This window comes from Paroedura picta, chromosome 14 (assembly GCF_049243985.1).
Source record: "Paroedura picta isolate Pp20150507F chromosome 14, Ppicta_v3.0, whole genome shotgun sequence".
Lineage (NCBI taxonomy): Eukaryota > Metazoa > Chordata > Lepidosauria > Squamata > Gekkonidae > Paroedura > Paroedura picta.
In genome coordinates, this window is record NC_135382.1 from 25007605 (window position 1) to 25025696 (window position 18092).

The following is an 18092-nucleotide window of genomic DNA, read 5'->3' on the forward strand; positions in this document are numbered from 1 at the left end:
CGGAAACCCGAGCCAGTAAAATTATTTATTACTCATTTAAAACATTTTTATGTCCCCTTTTCATCCAATCAAAGTTTCCAAGGTAAACCTAAGAACACTAAAAAATTTGAAGAATTCCAGAAAACATCTGAAATTATAAAACAATTCAACAAAAACCCAGAAGCAAACAAACCCAGAACCCAAAACGAGGGCCAATAACTGTTATTGAAGGTATGCCAAGTGAAATAAAAATATCTTCACCCACTGCTAGAAGACACCTTGGAGAGGGAGTGCCACAACCAACATAGCCCTTTCTTGGGTTACCACCCATCTAGCAGGGACAACCAAAGCAAAGTCTCTGAAGATAACCAGAGTGAACAGGTAGGTTCATATGAGAGAAGGCAGTCCTTACAGTAAGCAACCACACTTCCACTTTGGAATTACTTTAATAAAAGCACTGGAAAATAAGGGGGAGGGGAAAGCGACCGCATTTCCATGGATATTAGTGGGCCACCAAATGAAAAAGCATAATCAGATCTCGCATGTTCTGGAGCGCTGGCCCCGAATACTATTTGGATGGGAGACCAGTGATGAAGTCCAGGGTTGTTACACAGAGTCAGGAAATGACACCCTACATCTGTTCCCTTCTTTCCAGGGAGGGGGAGCTCACCACCTCCATAGGCAGCCTGATATCTAGCTGGTATTGTTCTACACTTAGTTTAAGCCCTTTACTTCTGGTCCTCTCCTCTGCTGCCAACAGGCGTTGCTCCCTGCCCTCCACTAAGTGACAACATTTCAAATATTTAAAGACAGCAATCATGTCCCCTCTCTACCTCCTCTTCTCCAGGCTGAACATTTCCAAGTCCCTCAGCCTTTCCTCACAGGGTTTGGTCCCCGGGCTCCGGATCAGACTTGCTGACACCAAAACACAAGCACATATCTGCCTTTTTTTTTTTTTTGTACAGGTCCTCCAGGAGCCAACAAAGGCTGCAAACCCCACTCAGTAGAGAATCACTGATTGGGAGAAGCAGAAGGATGACTGGCAGGCAAGGAGCATCCCAGAGCCGCAGGCAGGGGACACCCTGGCCTTGCCAAAAACGCTCGGGGGTCAGAAGGCAAACAAAAGCTGGCCCTTTTCATCAGCCGGTTGCTATTTTTGGAGTTCCACCGGCAGGACCAGATGCCTGTTGCAGACATTAGACACGATTGCCAGCATGAGATTTATTACTCTGCTATTTGCACATCTTTGCTGGATCCCCGCAGATGTCGGGAGGAGACAAGCCAGACGGAAACCCATCCATCCCCTGCCCCCGCTGCCTTTCTGAGGCCGAGGCCCAGAAATAGCGGTACTCACAGCATCTTGAGTATCTCCACGTAGCAACCGAGGACACGATCCGCCTGCGGGCTGAGCTCGATGCTCATGGTGCTGCAGGTGGGGCTGACCATCAAGCAGTCAATCAGATTGGGCTCGCTGTCGTTGCCGACGTTGGCCGTCATCTTCTGGTTGGCCGTGTTGTTGCGCTCGACTTCCACGTGGACTTCGTTGGACGTGACGATGACGGACTTCAGGCGAGACTCGGTCAAGGTGGCCTCTTGGGACACCAGGTCGGGGCTTGTGTGGAGGAGGCGGAGGGGCAGGTTGGGCTTGCGGTCGCAGGGCTGCTGGCAGCCGTTCCGAATCTCCTTCAGGCTCGGCGAGTTGTCCCGGCTGAAATATTAAAAGGAACGCGTAAATAGCTACACTAGCCAGACACAACAGACAGAGCAGGGAAGGGGGCCAGATTGTGAAGCCGAGCTGGGTTGCAGTGGCCGAGGTGGATTTTGGTACTGTTTTGCTTTTGTGTCTGTTACAATCGTGCTGTCCTATTTATACCAGAAGAAAAACAAACATGCGCGGAAAGAATTTGCACCACAAGATCTCTCTCTTTTGAAAGTTTGCAAACTCTGCTGTAATGGGTAAGAATGCGGCTCTCCTTTTTGATGACGCACTCGCTGCGATGCGATATATATTCTGGCATGCAGCTGGCTACGGTTCAGGAACTGTTTTTGGTGGAGAGCCTATTTGGAAAAGGGGTAGAAGATGGCAGACCAGGACACTTTCACCCAGCAGCTTGCTACTGTCCCCCGACACTCTTCCCTACTGCCCCCATCCACTGTTCCCTGTTCTCTTGCTGCTAGGCTGGCAATGGCTGGGATGGGGAAAGGGAATACCATACATGTGCACTGGGATTAGGGCCTTCCAGTTGTTTATCCTTGCAGTGAACCATCCCAGGCTAAAGTTCAGCTATCAAAAGACACAAATATATGCCTGTGAATGTCACACACGTTAAAGGTGATGCTTTCCCACAATCCAAGGAAGCAGAGTCCCAGTCCTTCCTGAATCACCAGTGCGTTCTACAGGGAAAGCCAAAACCACTTAAATTTGACGTCCTCTCTCATACCTGACGCACCATCATGTACAACTGGTTCTTGGGTGTCCAAAACCCCAGCACAATAAGGCACGGATCAACTGCAAGCCACCACGGGACGTATTACACTGAGTAGGAGGGTTGAGAATGTGACGTTCAGAGAACTGACCTGTTGATGAATTCTTCGTAGCAAGAATAAATGGCTGCTAAGCAGACTGCAACGAGGTTTGGCAGGACTCTGGGATGGGGGCACTGCCCGGTAGGACCGTGCATGCTGGAAAAGAAATGGAACAGTAACAGTCTGGAGTGCAAACAGGTCAAATATCAGGGTGGCCCATACCTAGAAGGCAGTGAGAAAGCTATGAGTAGTACGTAAATTTCAAACCTCTGTGCAAAAAAGTGGCATATATGTTGTATAATAGCAATTCTGCAGTCCTTGTTTGACAGAAGCTGTCTGTATATCGCTTAAAAACCTCTCTGAGATTTCCAGCTCTTTCCTACCCTGTCCCTGGTTTTATCAGCCTTCTACCTGTCTTTTGCTCTCAAGGTAGTTTTTGCTCCAGGCATTACTGCCTAACAGATACCTCTCAGAGAAAAACAATTTTTGTCTCAGTTGTATATTGTATTTTCAGGTGGAGACCCAAAACAGAATAATAGCAACAGCCCATGATGCATGAAGTGGTGCTCTGTCTCAAGCCATCCCAACCAAACTGCCAGTCGGGGGTTACATTTTACAGATCTAACCAGTAAACCTGCATTCTGGCTAGTAACGAGACCAGAGTAATGAAAAACCAAGTGGCTTAATTTCAGAACTGGCTGAACAACAACAACAACAAAAAATTGCTATTTTTTCCCCCACCCATAACCTCTAGATTCTACCCTGGGTGCAACCAGACTGGCCAAATGCCTTCCCTCCTCTGCTTTATAGCTCCGGTACGAAGGGGGCCATTCTTGAAATAAAGATAAGGCAATCAGGGGTGAAAGTAAACTGGTAGGGAGTACTGGTGAGAAAGTAGCCAAAAGTAGTATCCCCCATCTTCTGCTTTAAGCCCTGCCAAGAAAGATCGCACCAAGAAACGTAACAGTGTGGTCCTAAGCAGAGTTATCCCCTTCTAATTCCTCTGAAGGCAATAGACTTAGAAGGGTATTAACTCAGTTTGGGATAGCAATGCAAGTTACTTTCACCCGTTGACAATATTTGGGACCAACGAGGAAAGAGTGGTTGGGATGGACCTGGGGGGGGGGGGGGGTGTTAAAGTAGCATCCTAAGCAGAAGTTATACCTTCCAAATCCACTGAAGTCAATGGGCTTAGTAGGCTGTAATTTTGCTTAGGATAGCATTGCAAGAGAGACAGAGACGGTATCTTTGCAAGCACTGACCTGTGAATAAATTTCTTCACCACTTCCATGCCGGCGTTGAGCTCGTTCAAGGCCAGAATGTACTCCTGAGTGAAGAGCCTCAATCGAGGGCACTTTCCAAAATCCTGACCAATAAAGAAGAATGATAAAGCATCAGCAAAGCCTTCAACCTCGGGGAAAACTGTGCCTGGACATATGTGAACAATGTGGAAGGGTGGGGCGCCTTGTTATCCCCCAGCGTGCTGATATTAAGAGTGTGTTGTTTTAATAAAAAAATTAACATGCTAGTATCTTTGAACTGAGCCTCTTGTGGCGCAGAGTGGTAAGGCAGCCGTCTGAAAGCTTTGCCCATGAGGCTGGGAGTTCAATCCCAGCAGCCGGCTCAAGGTTGACTCAGCCTTCCATCCTTCCGAGGTCGGTAAAATGAGGACCCAGCTTGCTGCTGGGGGGTAAACGGTCATGACTGGGGAAGGCACTGGCAAACCACCCCGTATTGAGTCTGCCATGAAAACGCTGGAGGGCGTCACCCCAAGGGTCAGACATGACTCGGTGCTTGCACAGGGGATACCTTTACCTTTATCTTTGAACTCCCTACCACTTAGTGGCATGTGCATATTGCAAATCAACAAATAAATATTCCAGAAAGTTCCCAGGAGGGTGTCTTTGACAGTATATATTGACCCTTCATCTTGAGCCTGGCCCCTACTCCCAAGCCTTTTGATACATAGATCTTCCACCTTTCTTGAAATTGCTTCTATTAATTAAGTTCTGGTAGCATCTAAACACAGCCCTTTGGGACTGTACCAGGTTTGGATATGGACTGGGAGGCACAGACGTGAGAAAATCCTTGTTAAAGGATAAAAAAAAAATAATTAAAATGGTTCACTTGAAAAACTAGTTTCCCGATCCCTAAATACTTTAGCCTTGAAACTAAGTCTCTGTGTTTGATGGGATGTGTTCTAAAGCAAACACGGCTAGAATTATAGCTTAAATGTCATATCTCTTTCCTACCAAATCACCACCTGGCAGACAACATGGACCTAAAGGCTGATGCTCTAAAAGATTATTTACTGGCTGTCTTTAGCAGCTTTTCCAGGTATTTTAAGACATCAAGCAAGGGACTGTATAAATATAAACTTCATAAGAGAGGCAGTCCGGCTGTTTCAACGCAATTCTACAAAAAACTCCTGCCAAGACGCTTGGCTTATATATATATATATATATATATATATATATATATATATATATATATATATATTATATATATATATATATATATATATATATATATATATTTTATATATATATATATATATATTTTATATATATATATATATATATATTTTATATATATATATATATATATTTTATATATATATATATATTTTAACGAAATTCCTCTGTCAGTTATTTTACAGTTCCTGTTTGAGCACCTCTTGGTTCAACTGCAAACAGACGCATATGAGATCAGAAAAGGAATCTTGATGCTTTGACTGATTTATGCCTCCACTTACAACTCCACTAGAATAACAAATATTTCTATGACATCATGCATGGCAGCAGTCCAGCCTCCTCAGAGCTAACATTCACAGGCTGTTGCAGCTGGGACCAATCTGAGCCCACTAAGAGAAAGGATAGAATGACTCCTCTTCCGCCAGGTAAAGAGTCTCCCTCCTAAAGGAGGACCCTCCTCTGACATCAATGGTTTCCTTTGTTGGAGGAAGACTCTTCTTCTACTGAAAAGGAAATCCTCAAATCCAACCTCTGGCAGGTGCAAACAAATCATTTGCTTTCTCGCTGGATAACCCGTTTGATTCAAATCTGTAACTTGGGAAGGATCTTGGAATTTGTAATTGAAGAAAAAAAAAACCTCCCTTCCCAAGCGCAATCTCAACTGTTTCCCACGACACTTTCAAAACTAAATCAGGGTGTGTGTCCCATTCTTTTAAATGAATGAAAGGAATCAGACTTCACACCAGATTCTTAACAAACGTTTGAGATTCTTGCAGCCGCCGTGTGAAACTGTGGACTATCCTGAGCGTGAGCCCGGCTGTTCTTCAGCTGCCTGCAAAAAAAGTTGCAGAATAACCTTTTCTTTGAAAAGCTGCCTGTAAACCAAGATCACTACGAGGTGATGCAGAAATAACGGCTTAGAGACGGAGCTACAGATCAGAAAGTCCCTGATCCAGGTACGTTGCCTTGGGTGGTTCTTATTTGGTATGGCCCTATATGACATACAGACGTATCACCTTCAAAGTGTCCCATTAGTCCAGCCTTTTTCAACTTTTTTACTGTTGAGAAACCCCTGAGACATTCTTCAGGCTTCGAGAAACCCCAGAAGGGGCATGATCATGCAGAATATGTTTGGGAAGCACAACTGTGTACACACCCACCCAGGACTCCTCCCCTTCCCATCCCCTTCAGGCCCACCATTGTCCATGGGGAGGGGCAGGTCGATGACCATATATGGTCATATTGCCCGATAAATGTTTAACGCATTTTTAAAATGTATTAAAAAAATAATGAATTCCCACCAATTCAGGTGGCCCTTCCAGGGCCATCAAGAAACCTCAGGGTTTCACGAAACCCTGGTTGAGAAAGCCTGCATTACTCCACTCAGCCTTAGGATTATTTGGATAACGTAACCAAACTGAGCAACAGGACACCTTGAAGGTGAGTTTTTGCAGGCATCAGTCTGACTATAAGTCCGGTCGGACACCTGTGATCTGATCTGTGCATTTTGACCTTTAGGGCAGGTGTTAGGAAAAGCCTTCCTCTGCTGGGAACTCTAGAAAGTCATCGCCATGCAGATCATTCGATACTGAGCTCGATAGATAGACCTCTGGTCTGACTCGATGAAAGACAGCACCATGCTCAAACTCTTTTGTTTGCTTACGTTCAAATTTTTAAAAGACCGCTTGCCTCTTCCTTGCCTTGTTTTCCTTCACTGTCATAATTTAGATTTTAAAGCACTTAGGCCCTTTTTTTGTTTTTCAAGAGTCACGTACGTTGACAATGCAGTCTAAATAATAAATTATGCGCAGAACGGAAGGAAACAAACAGCAAGAGAGGGGCTCTGGTGGAGATATCTGAAGCATTTCTCTTTAACACATTCAAGAGCCTGTTTAGTCAACCAATCCCCAGGGAGCAATCAAGTACTCCAAACCACTCCGATTTAATTTTTATATTTGGTGTTTCAAGTTCCTCATGCGTGTACTGTGATACAGACGTGCAGATTCCCCACCCCACCCCATCTGTAAAAGCCAAGTACAGAAAACATGTCCAATTATCTTTAGCGACTGCCCAAGACAAGCCATGCACTGTGCAGTTTTGTGTCCTTCCAAATATTGCGTGAGCGCTATTTTTGGTGTGGCTGCTGTTTAGTTTTATTTTAAGCCAAACATCCACGATTCCAAGGAAAACATTGTGGGTTTTTTTTTTTAACAGAACAGGAAAGAATATAAAATCCACAATAATAAAACTTTCAGGCATCTGGACATTATAAGAGATCTTAACTAGCTGGGCTTCTTAATGCGGTCAGTAAACAAATGTACAGCTAAGACAGAGAGGTACGTGGTACCGAAATCTATAACAGTCAGCACCGAACCTTCACTCTGTGTCACGCTTGGAACAGTCACGACTAAGAGGCAGAATGCCGAAATCTGGTGGAAGGAGCTCCTGGGTGAACTTCGGGCCCTGCCGGACCTTCCGGCATTCCGCAGGGCCTGTAAAACAGAGCTCTTCCGCCAGGTCTACGGTTGAGGCTGGGGCAGTGGACGAAGATCAGTCGGGGTCCCCCTGACGTTAAATGCCATCTGTGATTCTTATCTCTCCTTCCTCCTCCCTCTTGAAGTAGGATGGGGAGGGGTTGGGGGTTCTGCTACGTTGTTGTTGCTATGCTTTTATTGTGTTGTTGATTGTCCATTTTAATGGGTTTTAACTGGACTTCTGCAACCCACCACGAACCTCTTGGGAGTGGTGGATAATAAATTTAATAGTAATAGTAATAGTAATAGTAATAGTAATAGTAATAGTAATAGTAATAGTAATAGTAATAGTAATAGTAATAGTAATAGTAATAGTAATAGTAATAGTAATAGTAATAGTAATAGTAATAGTAATAGTAATAGTAAATCTGGTGGTGGGCTGAGGAGAGGAAAACAAAACGGTATGACCAGGCCAGAGTAAAGATGGAAAGGAGAAGAAGAGGCAGAAGAAAAGGATCGTGAATGTGTGTGTGTGTGTGGGGGGGGGAGGGATGGGGTTCCTCCATTCCCCTCTCAACCCCCAGTCCACTGTGATCTAGAGGGGAAGCTGGTGGGACGCTGGGGAGAAAAACAGACAGGAAAGGAAGAAGAGAGTGAAGTAGGATAGAGTGGAAGGGGAGGGTGGGACAAGGGTCTGTGGGCATGCCCTCATTCTTCCATGATATGCACACTAGGCGCCTTATACCAAACAAGATGGAACAAGTAAATCCAATGATCCTATTAAATGAACAACACTGAATATGCCAAGGGGAGAGAACCAACAGCAATAGTAAGCTGCCTCCAGTGAAGAAGACAGGGGAAGAACTGATATTTTAATACACACGCAAACTCAAGTAAGCCTTCATCTTCCTAAGTTAATACCCGGGAAAACAGCTAGAGTTATTCACTGTGCATTTCTAAACAATAGCAGCACAGGTGCCAAGAGAACAATTGCCACACAAGAAGGCATTGCTATTGGGAGAATCCTCGCCCCGGTTGCCGTCTGCCTAACCTCCAAAGGTACTCAGGGACAGGGGCGTGGATGCTTTTCACCTTCCAATACGTTGTATGGAGGAGGAGAAACAATTAGGAAACAATGTGTCTGACATGCAAAGCATAACTGTTGGACTCACCATGTTGTGTTTGAGGATTCTTTGCACAACGGGAGTGAAGACTTCTATGACCACCATGGACCGAGGGCGTTCTCTGCAATGCTGCCGAACAACAAAGAACAGTAAGAGTGAGCTACAGTGTCTTTCTTCAAAGCCCAGCACAAAGAGAAATGCAAGGCTACTGTTTCTGTAACTCCCCAAATACACTGGGCAGTTCTATTGGAACCACCAAGATTGGAAAATGCTCTATTTTAGATAGACCCCCTTGCCTATAAAGAGCTTGTTTCTAATGTTACACTATCTAATTGCCTCTGCAAACCAAAACAGGGGTTCCAAGGTTACTCCTCTCCCCATTTTTATCTTGCCCTTCTTCCATGGAGTTACATCCAAGTATATAGTTGGGTCTGCGAAATCAGAATTCAGATCCCAGCTCTGCCATGAAACTTGCAGTTTGACTCCGGATCAATCATTCCTTCTCAAACCTAACCTACCTCCTAGGACCAAGGTCACCCAGCTGGTTGCATGTGGGGGAGCAGGGAATCAAACCTGGCTCACCAGATTAGAAGTCTGCACTCCTAACCACTACACCAAGCCTATGCACAGTTCAGTTTTTTTAGTTTCCTGTTCTGTAGTCCATTAATCATACAACGTTCTATAACTAAGACAAATCTGAGACCCCAGAAACATTTTCTGAGATGCACAGACTTCTTCAAAAGACAATAACCTAACCAATGCCCCCAAAATTTCATAGTGTCATTCACCAGTTGTTCAATACTACAGTAACAGTTTATTTACAGTACAAAATTTGAGTCCAGTGGCACCCTTAAGTCCAACAAAAGTTAAATTCTGGCCTTAAGCTTTCGTGTGCACAAAAGCATCAAAAACATTTTTCAAGTGCTAGTAAAATCTTCAATAAAACGATCACAAAATTGTTAAACTGTGAAATTAATTCATGCAGCCAGCACTTAATAGGGGTAGGGCATGTGATTTTTCAAAGTTTATGATTGAATGAACGGTGCATTCAATTTTTTTGCTGCTTTTAAAATATGCGTATGTAAAGCCGCTAGCATAGCATGAATGATTTTATAAGGCTTAGTTCCTTTGCTCTCATGGCTTCCTCTGAAGAGCCGTTGGAATTATCACCTGCCGGAGCTTGGACGTCTGAGTTTCAAATACCCTGCCACCTTCACACAGAAATTGCAATACTCAGGGCTCCTCAGAAAATCAGCAGATAAGAGTATCACTCAAAACAGAGTATAACACAAAACAGAGTTTGTATAAGTACACAAAAGCCTATCCTCAGACTGAAACTTTGTTGGGCTTAAATGTGTCTCGGGACTCAAACCTTATTCTGTAAATAACTCCGCTCTGAGTTACACTTCTAAATCCAATGACTTCAAAGGATTTAGAAGAGTACAACTCGGCTTATGGTTGCACCGTGAACCAGTTTAAGCCTAGAGAGCAGATATGAATATAAAGGTAATAACCATATTTGTGAAAGAGAGCTCCTCTATCAGGCATTTGGTTGAGGCTGACAGACTTAAAACCATCTGCAGGTTCCCCGGACATCCCTTCCCATCCTGAACCCAACTGACCCCCCTCGGGGTTCTGTTTCAAAAGTTCTATTGTATTGTTAACTGTTATAATATCGTTACTCAATACAGGTTCTTACTATTATGGTTATTGTTAATATAATTACGATTTATATCGCTATGTTTTATGCAAACCGCCCTGAGCCTTATGGGAGGGCGGTATACAAATACAATCAATAAAATATTCTTGATTTTTTTTTTTTAAAAAGAAGAACATTCAGAAATACCTTGCAAAAAAATTCACATAAGTCTGGAGGTGGATGGTTATTTTCCAGCAAAGGAGCAATTGCCTAAAAAGAATGGGGGGGAAAGAAGTTTATACATTGCTAGTTGCCTAACCAGGACAAAAAAAAGGATATTAAATTGGAACAAAACAAAATATTTCTCTATGACCCCCACCCCTGCTAAGACTGGTATTATTTCTCTAGACCCAAGAACAAATTTATTATCCACTACAATTCCAACAGAGCCTCTTGTGGCGCAGAGTGGTAAGGCAGCCGTCTGAAAGCTTTGCCCATGAGGCTGGGAGTTCGATCCCAGCAGCCGGCTCAAGGTTGACTCAGCCTTCCATCCTTCCGAGGTCGGTAAAATGAGTACCCAGCTTGCTGGGGGGTAAACGGTCATGACTGGGGAAGGCACTGGCAAACCACCCTGTATTGAGTCTGCCATGAAAACACTAGAGGGCGTCACCCCAAGGGTCAGACATGACTCGGTGCTTGCACAGGGGATACCTTTACCTTTACAATTCCAACACAGGAATGCATATTCAGGAGGCATACAAGAAAATATCATGTATTGCAATAATGAGCTTGCAGTTAGACCCCAGTAAAGCTTACTCATCCATGCCCAATACTTGGGGGTTCTAGACAGGGTGAGCATTTTGTTCAGGGATGGAGGGAAAGGATCACAATGCAAGGAGACAGTCATACATCAGCCTCCTCACCCTGAACCCTTTCCTTGGGCAATTTCGTTTTCCAGGATCTACTCAGGCACTGCATTCTGTCTATCTGCTACTTCTTCCTACTCCCCGAACAAGGAAAGCATCCATGGAAGACAGAAGAAGAAAAAGATGACAAGATAACAGCTATAGAATGGGTCTCGTTTAGAGAACTGAGTCTGTTTAATGCATCCTGGAGAAGGATGCTTATTCCTCTGCATCAGACTGATTGCTGACTACTGCTCTAATAATATAATTGCTTGCAGAGTAAGACCCAAGGTCTAACTTGTCCTGCATTCCTTGTCCCTGAACAGATAGCCAAATGTTTCTGGGCAATGACAAGCAGGATATGGACAGAATTTTTTTGTTCCGAGCATCTGGTTCTTAGAATTATGAGACAGACATCGCCCTCTTTCTTAAGACCAACCAAGGGTATTTGTTATAGTTGACAGGCCTGGACACAACCCCTAGGAGCTTTGGAGAATGTAGCATCGGGAGGGGAGGCATTGATCCATGTTGCAACGTCATTTCCAGATGGAAGTATCGTTCTGCCTCACTCCCTCCATTGCCTTCATGCCACTCATCTAAGCAGTGGGGAGGTCCGCAAGGGAACTGTGGGAGACCTCTCATTCTGCCTGGTGGAGCGAGCTCCCCGAGGAGACAAGGGCCCTGATGAACCTTGTCACGTTTCTGCAAGACAGAGCTCTTCCACTGGGCCAGCTGAACAGTCATTGTATAATAATGAACCAGGACTCCCTTCCCATCCCCTCTCCAGTTCTACCTCCTAGTCACATTGTGTTAGTCAACATTACCATCTTTATAATCACAGTAATCTACCATTGGCGCTGAAAGCTATCTAATTTCTGTTTTTAAAAATATTTTATATGTTTGTTTTTGTTTTATTAATCATGTAACTCAGTGGTCCCCAACCTTTCTGAGGTTGGGGACCGGCAGGGCATCGGGGTGTGGCCCGCGGCCCGCGCGGGCCACGGCCACGCATCGGCCGCGCCCGCGCATCAGGCCGCACCCGCGGGCCGCGCCCACGAGACGGCCCGCGCCCGCAGGCCGCGCCCACACATCGGGCCGCGCCCGCAGGCCGCACCCACGAATCGGGCCGCGCCCACACGGCCGCGGCCAGCCCTGATTCCCTCTCCCCGCCCTCCTGCAGTAAGAAGCTTCCCGGGCCGCAAACTTGCGGCCTGGGAAGTGTTTTACTGCGGGGGGGGCGGGGAGAGGGAGCTGCGGCCCAGCGCCATGGCCTTCGCGGCCCGGCACCGGGCCGCTGCCCGCAGGTTGGGGACCACTGACGTATCTCATTGTTTTACTATTGTATATTCTAAATGTTGTTCATCGCCCCACGATGGCTAGTCTGAGAGTGCCAGTATATGAATGGATATAAATACTGGATAAGCTTGCACCCCTATTCTGAAAATATTTTAGGGGTGAGCTTGCTGTGCAAATACATTCACTATGTAAATATATTATGGACATACATTCACTATGTAAATACTCAGGAGGTCCCTTCCAATTGTGTTATTCTATGATTCTATGACTACAATTGGGGCTGATTCTGTTCTTCTCCAGAAAGGCAGGACACAAATATTTTAGAGAAACAAATAATACGTATCCTAGTTTCTCCCCTGGGCCACTGTCATCAGCAGCTCAGATGTGCATGATGCTGATTAATATGGCCATGAGACAATCATAAAGCTCTCCCCAAATCCATTCTGACCAGTTCGTCAAGAATTACAAAACGGCTTTGAAATTTTAAAGGTTTTCTTTTTAAAAAAACTGATGATCAGATAACCTTGTAAGTTGGTTAGTCACCAAAAACACAGTCCGCCCAATACACCAATGAAATGGCACTCAGGGTTCCATTCGTGTGTTTGTCAGAAGAACAAACAGCAAAGGAAAGCAGGGTTTGAAGGTATATCGGCATGTATTCAAAGCTAGCCTCCATCTTTGTGGGGGCGAGTTCCATCCCTTCATTTAAACTAGGAATAAGGGAGACAGCTCCTTCTCTCGTGAGTAGCGGGTTGCCCATTGTCTGGGCTCCTCTACCGGTTGAGAGCCCTACAGATCCTTGGGTGCTACAGTAGGGGGTGTACATTGGCACACCAGGAGTCCTGAGTAACCACGACTACGGGCCGTATTATGTGGCCCAGGAGGGAAAGTAAAATTGGAAGAGGAATTCCCTTTAAAAAAATGTGGAACACAAGGCTAGTCTCAAAAAGTTTACTGACTACTACAACATATTTTTTGGATCAGATTTCTGAACAGCCATTGACAGTGACTTAAAAAATAAATTATTTAAAATACATGCCTATAAATGTACAGATACCAACAACAATGCATGATTATACAAAAGCTGCTACTCTCGGTTATATCAGTGACACAATTTGTTCATAAGAAACAATGAACAAACGTCGATCTTGATTAAGTGTATTTATCTGCCTTCCCTTCATCCATATTTTTGTTATTTTTGACATTGCTGCCTAGTCTCATGACTCAACTATTCATCTTGATATTCTATCTTCTTTTCCACGTCTTTTAAAAAAATATATTATTTTAAAATATAATCTGAATAATAATGACACCGGCATTCAGTAAACACATGAAGTAAGAATTGCAAAAAGTAAGCATGCTGAATACATTTACTGAAACTGGAAAGCACAAAAGTTCTTTTTTTCCCTCTCCCTTCTAACACAAATGACTAACCAAGGTGTTAAGTGGATGGGAAAGCTAGTAAAAATGTTTGTTGCAGATTTTAAAAAATACATTCCATCTGTCTTTCACTGAGGAATACAAAGCAGTCTGCCCAACATAGCCAAGAGGTCTCCAATCCAGACACTGAACAAACTTGGACTTGCTTTGCTTTAGTAAGATTCAACTACTTAAATATTTATACTCCACCTTTCCCTTCTGGCTCCAGGTGGCATACAATTCCACACACACAAAAGCCATTAATGCCCCTCCCTAAGAAAATGCCTGCGGCTGAAACCCCATTAAAAACCCTCAAAAATAAAATGGCCTTTGTGTGTGTGTATGTGTATGTGTGAAGTGCAGTCAAGTTGCAGCCGATTTATGATGACCTTCATGGGCAGAAGTGGCCAAACGGTGGCTCTTCAGATGTCCATGGACTACAATTCCCATGATCCCTTGCCTTTTCAAGGCAGGAGCACCTCCCAAAAACGAAAAATTCCCTTCTTTAGGGAACCAGTTCCACCAAGTACAGGCTCTAGAACAGGGGTAGTCAAACTGCAGCCCTCCAGATGTCCATGGACTACAATTCCCAGAAGCCCCTGCCAGCATTTGCTGGCAGGGGCTCATGGGAATTGTAGTCCACGGACATCTGGAGGGCCGCAGTTTGACTACCCCTGCTCTAGAATATCATAATTAGTGAAAAAGGAAGTATGGAGAAAGCCAGTCTCTGAGATATGGAAGTCCATTCAGAGCTTTAAAGGTCAGAATCAGCACCACAAATGCAATTCAGAAACAAACTGGCAACCCACACCGCTGTTTTAAAACCGGCAAGAGGAGTTCCTGTTAGCTGTGGTGGTAATGGACAGTGTCAACGAGTCACAGCCAATTTCTGGTGATCCCATCGAGCTTTAAAGGCAAGAGGCGAACCGAGGTAGTCTGCCATTGCCTGCCTCTGCGTCATGACCCTGCTATCCCCTGGACGCCTCCCATCCATGGCCAGCCCTGCTTAGCTTCTGCCAAGATCAAGCTAGCCCGAGCCATCTAGGTCCAGGCTAGCGGACAGATCCCCAACAAAAGCCAGGCTGCCTCATTCTGAACCAGCTGCAGTTTCTGGGTTGCCTTCGAGGCTAGCCCAGCATGTTACCATAACTACAGTGCAGGGGGCAGGAGCACCTGCAACGAAAATACCAGCTTGGCTTGTGGAAGAATCTGAGCTTTCCCGGCTCCTTTGAAGTCTTGCTCCCCGCCCCCCCCCCCCCACTGCAAAACAAAACCTTTTATTTTCCAAGTCGTTGGGCTTATCCTTGCCTGTCCATCACTAGGCAACTCAATGCAGTTACATGCCGTAAAAGAATTAGGCGTTATGGCTGATGCGATCCATGTAATGAAATCATGTCACTGCGGTCCCCCAATGGAAATTACAATGTCATTCTAGAACAAAGGGTTCTTAGCACGGCGGGGAGGCCCCGAGGCAAAGGGATTCCTGGTATCCGTCCAAAGCGGAGAACTCTTGATGCGCAACGGCAGAGACACTCTGCACTAGATAGTTCTAACACCTTGGTGTCCTGCCCACAAGCCCCAGCCCAGTCAAAGCCTGTCCATCCTATACCTGAGAAGCCAGACAGAGCACCAATTTTGCATGTGGATGGACCCAGGTTTTATTCTCTGGCAACTTCAGCTTTAAAAGGACCAGTTAACAGGTTATGCCTGGAACCCTGGAGAGTCAATCCAAGTAGACCAGGGGTAGTCAAACTGCGGCCCTCCAGATGTCCATGGACTACAATTCCCAGGAGCTCCTGCCAGCGAATGCTGGCAGGGGCTCCTGGGAATTGTAGTCCATGGACATCTGGAGGGCCGCAGTTTGACTACCCCTGAAGTAGACAATACTGGGATGGACTAAGGGCTTGATTCAATCTAAGGTCAACTTCATGTGTGAAAAGAACTATGCGTGTGAACAGACAAAACGGTCTTCCGGTTTTTGCCCCATTCAGTGCGCAGTAATACTTCTCTCCACAGCACTACTCCACACTAAATGGGAGAAAAACTGGAAGACAGTTTTGTCTGTTCACATTTAAAGTTCCTTTCAGACATGAAGCTGCCTTCCTCTTTATCCAATTCCTCTCTGAAATCCAGCATTCCACAGTGGGCCACTTCACATGTCTAACCAGCCTCGCAGAAGTGTTGTGAGGATAAAACAGAGAAGGGGAGAATTTTGCAAGCCTCTCTTGGTCCTCATTGGGGAGAAAAGTGAGGTATAAATAAATAAAAAAGCGAGGTATAAATAAATTTACCTCAGGTTTAGAGGAAATATATCACAGTATCTAGGAAGGGCTGTCCAAAGTATAAGTGAAGTAAATAAATTGTCCTAGCCTTAAACAGTCCCAGGAAATTCATGTTTGCTTCACTGGGGGCTCCACGTGTACTGGTGAGTACATGTTAATTCCCCCCCCCCTCAGCAGGGCAAATAGTTCTCTGAGATCATATCAGGTTCAGAAAAACGGTGCTGTGTGTGTGTGTTTGTGTGTGTGTAGAGTGAGAGATCTAAGCTCCTTTCCTCTGTATCTTACAGTTCCCATCTATATTAGGCCTCTGCATGCCTAGGAATCATGGAATTTCAGAATGTATCTCTCAAGCTGACCCAGGGACATCCCCATGGGAAATATTACATGAAGCTGGGCCTTCAGTCAGGCTTAAATTCTTGACACAAGCAATGCATCCAACTTCTGCTAGTTCAGATTATTCCCCACTTTCCAAACACTATTACTTTCTAAGCACATCCTCCCTACTCACTCCTGATGCCAAGAACATTCTAGGCCCTTTGCCCTTGGTTAGCCACTCACAGGAAGCACAAGCGCCATCTTGGATTCCTCCTTCTTACCCAAGTCTACTTCATTTCACGTCAAGAGCTGCTTGTACTTTAGGGGGGTCTCTGCTGCTAACTCCCTCAAATAATCTCTCCCTCTTCTTTTCTCCCAGCACAATCTGCCTATTGATTTTAGGTATTACTTAGGACCGCCAATTAGCTTAGGCACTCTCTGAGATTGAAAGGAAGGCAACTGTTGCTTTGGAAACTGACTGCCATGACGACCACCCAGCTGAAGTGGACTCCTGAGTGGCAGTTAAGTGCAATTCACACCTGGCGAGATTCACTCGTGTGTCACATTTTGCTGGAAGTTTCGGTGAGGCATGAAATCATCAGGTGACAGCTACATCCTAGATTAGATTGCTGAACAAGTCTCCTGAAAATCGCTTGCAGCTGAAATTAAATTAGAATGATGGAGAGGCAATCGTCACCTCTCTGATAAATTGCTAGCACCATTACAATTTTTATATTGGTTCGGAGGAGAGGAGAAACAGTGATTCCCCTCCCTTCGTTTAATGAGCTGACTGGAGATCATTAATATCTCAGACTAGAACTGCAAGCAGAGATGGGACTGGATGTGGACCCAGAATCGGTGGGTTTGGGTAAGACCTGGACCCTCACGGACTCTAGCCCTAGTCTTGATAATTAACCCAAATCTTGTGCCTGATCCTAGCAGTCATTGTTTCTTCTATGGGGCCACGTGGACTTCCAGTGCTACCACCAACTTTGAATAAAGCATCCTAGGAAGAAATGAACAAAAGGGATAGTCCTGGCTTGGTACTGTTAGGTCTAACCTAATGCAATGAGGAAGGTAGCAAGGGAAACAGAGGTGATCATGAAGGTATGACCAATTTAGAAAACCTGAGGCCCATCTTGGTTGCCCTATCAAGATGACATGTTTCCAACAAGGAACAATAATCAGTATGACTTTAGATCATGATAAAATAATCTAGGAATTCCAGATTCAGAAACTTGGGAGTTGGACTAGGGTTGCCAGATCCCATCTCTCATGGTCACCAGTGGAGGGTTGGAGGAGTAAAGTTGCTAGATCTAGGATGGGAAACTCCTGGCTATTTGAGGATGGAGCCTGGGGAGCGGGGTGCAATGCCATGCCCTCCAAAGCATCTATTATCTCCAGGGCAACTGATCTCTGGAGATGAGCTGTAATTCCGTAACCCATTTCTGTACTGTAATTGATAGGGAGGGAAGCGCTTGATGTAGTGCCAGGTCTCGCACAAGCAGAATTGCATGAAGTTCCACTTGCACATTGCCAGATCCAACCAGTGTCTTTGTAACACATGTGCTCCTGGGTCTAAATCAAGTAAACACCTTGCTGATCTAAATAATCAGGTCACTCACACTATGCTTGGAAAATAAGGCGCAGAGTGTTATT

At 45.0% G+C, this 18092-nt stretch overlaps 1 protein-coding gene across 5 annotated transcripts in view; it reads right to left on the reverse strand.

The window, feature by feature from the left end:
* CMIP (c-Maf inducing protein) overlaps positions 1-18092 on the reverse strand; it is a 161476-nt gene that overhangs the window by 23707 nt on the left and 119677 nt on the right. For all 5 annotated transcript variants that reach the window (XM_077310976.1, XM_077310979.1, XM_077310981.1 and 2 more), the window contains exons 6-10: positions 10424-10486; positions 8626-8706; positions 3768-3871; positions 2557-2661; positions 1334-1687 (exon numbers count right to left, since the gene is read on the reverse strand). In XM_077310976.1, the coding sequence (XP_077167091.1) occupies positions 1334-1687; positions 2557-2661; positions 3768-3871; positions 8626-8706; positions 10424-10486 (707 nt within the window). The remainder of the gene's footprint in view (positions 1-1333; positions 1688-2556; positions 2662-3767; positions 3872-8625; positions 8707-10423; positions 10487-18092) is intronic.